Source organism: Rhea americana, unplaced genomic scaffold, assembly GCF_003343005.1.
Source record: "Rhea americana isolate MKP2758 unplaced genomic scaffold, rheAme1 scaffold_286, whole genome shotgun sequence".
NCBI classification, from domain to species: Eukaryota; Metazoa; Chordata; class Aves; order Rheiformes; family Rheidae; genus Rhea; species Rhea americana.
Window position 1 is genome coordinate 140352 of NW_028186408.1, and position 5408 is coordinate 145759.

The following is a 5408-nucleotide window of genomic DNA, read 5'->3' on the forward strand; positions in this document are numbered from 1 at the left end:
ACGGCGAGGACCACGAGTGGCCAGCTGACGCCTTCCTAGCTGGAAGGGGAGAGCACGCAACGCAGTCGCCGTGCCCACGCCACAGGTGCCCCAGGCTGGGGAGGAGCAGCAGCTTCCCCTGGCCAGGCTCTCGCCGGCCGCGCTGCTCCGTGCAGCCCAGGGCTCGGCGGCGGCAGGAGCTCGCCGCGCTGAAGCGGGGTCTTCCCCGGGAGCGCCGCGGCTGCCGGTGCTGCTGGCCAGCCCCTTCTCTCCAGGGCCCTGCAGTCGCTGCACGGCGCCCGGCGAGGGAGCAGCTCCTGCGGAGCTCAGCCCGGCCCGGGTCGGCAGTCGGCGGTACTGGCCGAAGCTCTGCACCCTTCCCAGCCCGCAGGCGCGGGACCGCGGGCAGYGCCCGCACGGGTGCTCAGCAGACACCCCACGCAGACGTGCGCTAAAGCGACCGCTGTCGCRGGCCGCCGCCGGCCGAGCCCAGCCGCTGTGGAGGAGCCCCGAGGAGGGGCAGCTCCACCGCCGCCAGCCAGGGCCTCGCAGCACCCGGCCACCCCCGAGCCCCCTCCTCGCGCCCGGGGCTGCGCTCCYGTCCTGCGGCCAGGGGAAGAGGTSGGACGGGGTACGCGCCGCACCGGCRCCCGCAGCACCTCCCGAGCCCCCTCCCGGGCCCCYCTCCCGCGCTCATGTGGCCCTCGGGGCTCCCAAGCTTCCACCCCCACCACATCCGGGCTCCTGCGATGCTCGTGACCAAGCATCACCTCCGGACCGCCCCGACGCGGGCGACAGGCAAGCAGCAAACGTGGACGGGATGACGGCTGGTTCCCCAACTCGGCGCTGAAAGTGCAAATGCTCGGAAACCACGACTACCAGTTTTGAGAAAAGTTAAGCTGTTTTATTCAACGGGATGAGTCCACATCCAACCAGTGGCTTCATCTACATGGCATCATCAGCATACATGACAGGACCCACTCAGACACTCTAACTGAATGGCGTTTACCATACGGTACAGAGACAATATCCATAGGGAGGACGACGATCATCACGACGGGCAGCCGGCCAGCAGGTTCCTAAGGTTTCCTGGCATCACCAAAACCCCCCAAACGAACTGAACAACCCAGCCACTCAGAAGCAGATCAGCATCAGGTATCTACTGTCGGACTGTGAAAACCACAACACTGCTAGTTAAATAACACAGTCCGGGACTTACAAAAAGAATCTACCAGTATACTTCAGTCTAAGGAAGAAAAGTGCACTGTCGTTATCGTTAAGGGACTGGCACGTTCACGCTAGTTGTTTAAGAGCCTGCACAGAGAAGAGATCAGAGTGGGTGCGATTGCTTTAAAGTCAGCACCATTAAACGCATCACCGARTTGAGTGACCAGCTCCACTGAGCCACCGTGAAAATGGGCAAACAAAAAGGTTTATGAGAAACCAGCGAGCACTGGGGTCAGCAGAGTGGCTTCGGAGCGCTTTGGCTCTGTTTCCGGGGCAGGCGGGCGAAGGGTTTCTGCAGGAGCTGGTCCAGGAGGTCTGTGCTCGCTCTGCACGGCAGAGAACTGACCTCCACGCGGGCCACCTCTTCCACCACCATGGACAGGTCCAGGAGGACAGAGAACCACACAGGCCGCCGCCTCCACCGCCGTGGATGTGYCCACAAGGATAGGGCTGCAGAGGACAACCAGACACCTTCTACGCCACCATGGACACGTCCATGAGGATAGGGCCACAGTTCCACATGGGCCACCTCCCCCACTGCCACAGACATACCCGCAAGGACAGGGCAGCAGGGAACCGCTCGAGTCGCCTCCTCCACTGCCACGGACATGCCCACATGGACAGCCCCACTGGTCCCACCGAGCGGCAGAGCTGCTCCCAGCTGGTCTGGTGGGACACCGGMGCATGACCCAGCAGGATGGGTGCTCCCAGCACCCTCTGAAATCAGTTGGTATGTTGTAAATTTTCACAGTCTAAGCGAACAACTCTGTGAACACTTCGAAGCCTACAGTCTAAGTCTTTACAGAGGTATCAAAGATCAGGATAAAGTTACTCATAAAACATGAGCAGGTTCCAGTTATGATACTTCTACAACATAAGTGGTTAAATTTTGTGTCAAGTTGAATTACAGAAAAATATGTTTTTCCTTAAATTTACAGTAGTTAAAACTACAATTTGAATTCCATATTAAAARGGGGCAGTTTATTCTTCAACAAAATGTCCTGGTTTTGCTTTCTTTTAAAAAATTAAAAAGGACTTTAAAAGCAATCACCCACGGCAGAACATAACTGTACAAATGAAACCATGATGTGTACAGCTCCTAGTACATTAATTCCAAGCATTTGTTCTGGTGCTCAAAAAGGCACTTAAAGATAAGAAAACAACTGTATTAAAAACCACAACAAAACAAAACAAAGGAAAATGAAAGGCAATAATTTAATAGAAAGACACTGGAGTTTGTACCGTATTTCTGAACGTAAGAAGGAAGGAAAAAAACTAATAAAAAATGGTTTTCCTATCAAGTCATCTCTGAAAGTATATAAAAAACAGAAGACCAGTAAAGTGAATGTTCTCCAGGAACTAAACGGGAAAAAAAAATTTACTGGCAACGAACACACGACCATCGTGCCACGCGGGTCTCTCCCTCCCCGGGAGCAGGTTTGCTGGTCGTTGCTAGCACAGACTGAGATGCTGCTCGAACAACCGCTGCCCACGRTGACGGAGGCTTTGGCCTCAGGGTCTGCCCGAGTTTAGGAAAGGGGGGAAAATTGTGAAGAAAAATAAACGCCAGCATGAACTAATCGTGGTAATTACAAACGTCGACAACGTCAGCAGACAAGTACGTAAACACCTCTTCCCCTTACAGCGCTGCGCGGAGGAACGGGGACAGGATCACCACGGACCGTGCTTCTCCCCGCGCCGTACACTGAAAGGTTGGGGGCTGCGGGGGGTTTCTTATTTTTATTTTTTTAAAAACACTGAGCTATCTACTAAGTGCAAAGATTTGGAGGGTGGCATCGGCCTTCATCTAGCTCCAGCCTAGCTTCTGTACAGTCTGCAGGCGAACGCGGCCCCGCGGCGCGGGAGCGGGCAGAGCAGAGGCAGGAGGGCGCCGGGGCGGCAGCTCCTCGCGGGTGCCGGGACCCGCCGTGCCCGGCGGGCGGGCAGCGCCGTGCCGTGCCGTGCCGTGCCATGCTGCTCCGCGCCGCGGCGAGGTCCCGCAGGGGAACGCGAGCCAGGGCACGCGCACGGGGCGGGAAGGCTGCCGACGTCCGCTCGGGGACGGCGCTCCCGCGGGAACCGGAGCCGCTGGCGAGGACGCCGACCGCCCGGCAGCTGCTCCCGCGGCTCCTCCGGGCAGCCGGCAGAGCCCGGCCCCGGGGAAATCTGTGCAGGCAGGGAAAGAAAAAACTACGGGAGAAGCGTGGAGTGTCTTGYATTCAGCAACTACAGAAGAGATTCGATTACCCGAGTACCATGCAATCCCCAGGTCTTTCTGCGTATTTTTTTCTCTGGGTTAAATGTTCAGAGGAAAAACAAAATGTATTTTCTTTTGCATAAACTCAAACTGTTGTAATATATAGTACAGTACAGAAAGTGCAAAATATCACCCCATCAGACCGGTTATGCATCTGATATGGTCAAATATGGCTCATGCTTTTCATGCAAGAAGACACAATCTGAATCAAGACCCTCGTGTACTGCTGTGCAGCTTTAAATAAAGGAATGTTACTGTACCAAAGCCTCCTTGCCTGTTGAGTCCCGTTTGTCGAGATACTATTATTATTTAAAAACCAAAAAGCATGTGGGGAAAGGGAAATGAAGTATCTCAAAACTGTATAAGTTAACCTATTTATGCTTTACCACAGGTTTCTCACTAGTCCTTGTTCGCTTTGCAGCCTTCAAGGGAATGGGGGCTTTGCGGATCCACCCGCAGGCGGAGCGCGGGGCTGTGCCCTGGGGCGGCATTGCTCGCTTTTCCCCTACGCAGAGGGGGAAGGAACGGAGCTGTTTCGTACCGGTACGGGCACGCTGCGCACGCTGCCCGCGGGAGCCCCTGAGCAGGGAACGCGGGAGCAGCCGGAGGAGCATCAGCACTCGCTTTGGACTCCAGGGGCCCGAGGAGAGCCGCGGCTCGCGCCTGGAGCGCTCCTCCAGCAGAGCCCAGCGCGCTCCCTTCCCTTCCTCTGCTTTTTTGAGCACCAAGAGGTGCAGAACAGGAATTCCGGGACTGGCCCTGTATTGCTCGGTGCACAGTTGCTACGTACCTCCACACACGTACACACGCGCACACACACAAATACCCTGAAAGAAACAAAATCAACCAAACACCGCTAGAGAGGACATTTCAGAGCCAGTTTCTGAGGTAAATCTACTTGAAAAAAAAAGTTACCAAACTTTGTACACTATTTGTTTTATATACTTCTACATAGGATGCGTGTTCTCCAGTGCCAATACGCAGAACTGCCATCTCGTCCGCGCGCGGCTCCCCTGCGGCCTTGGCGCGGCGCGTCCACAGCCGTGACCAACTCAGCAGGCCTCAGGCGGCGCCGGGGCTGTCCTTCCGGGGAGTTCCTTTTTGAGCACAATTCTGACTTTCCGCCGCTTCGGGCGAGTCCGCGGAGAGCTGCCGGTTCCGCTCTCAAACGCCCAGGGCGGCCCTCGCGCCCCGGCCGCGCGTCCTACATGGTGCCGGACTTGTCGGCGGAGCTGTTGGGGAAGAGCTTCTCGGTGGGGGTGACGGCAGGGCTGCCCACGCCGGAGCTGCTGCTGCTGCTGGAGCGGTGCTGGACCACGGGCCGCACGGGCCGCATGGGCGGGGGCCGCAGCTGCGCCCCGGCCAGCCGCGCCGACAGGGCCGGCTTGAAGGTGGTCATCATCTCGGTGGTGGAGCTGCTGCTGCGCCGCATGGCCGCGTCGGGGTCGCGGATCATGATGGTGTGGAGCGGGCTGGCGGGCTCCGAGCTGACGGAGCCCATCTGCGGGTTCTTCATGGGCTCCAGCGTGTCGAGGACCACGTCGGGGGCCTGCTTCACCGTGTTCTGCCTCTCCAGCTCGCGCAGCTCGTTCAGCGCCGTGCTCATGGTCTTCTCGATGTCCTGCCAATGCCACCGACAAAAGGACGTCAGCACCGTGCACCGCAGCACTGCCCCAGCCCTCCTGCACTCCACCCCCACCATGCCAGCAGCGACATCCCGCTGCAACGCCCCCGCCACGCTGGCAGCAACGYCCCACTGCAATGCCGTCATTCTGCCAGCAGCAACGCCCCCGCCACACGGGCCATGCCCGCACTGCAGTGCCCCCCCACCGCCAGCAGCAGTGCCCCCGCTGCAATGTCCCCGCTGCGACGGCTTTACCGCACCAGTGCCAAATGCCCTCAGTGCATGGCAGCAATGTCCCTGCTGCAGTGCTCTCGCGCTGCT

At 58.1% G+C, this 5408-nt stretch overlaps 1 protein-coding gene across 1 annotated transcript in view; it reads right to left on the reverse strand.

The window, feature by feature from the left end:
- Nucleotides 1-861: 861 nt before the first annotated feature.
- Nucleotides 862-5408, reverse strand: part of SRGAP3 (SLIT-ROBO Rho GTPase activating protein 3) — a 71943-nt gene continuing 67396 nt past the window's right edge. Inside the window, exon 22 of the mRNA XM_085308911.1 lies at nt 862-5084. Coding sequence (XP_085165037.1) covers nt 4668-5084 — 417 coding nt within the window. The 3' untranslated portion in view covers nt 862-4667. The remainder of the gene's footprint in view (nt 5085-5408) is intronic.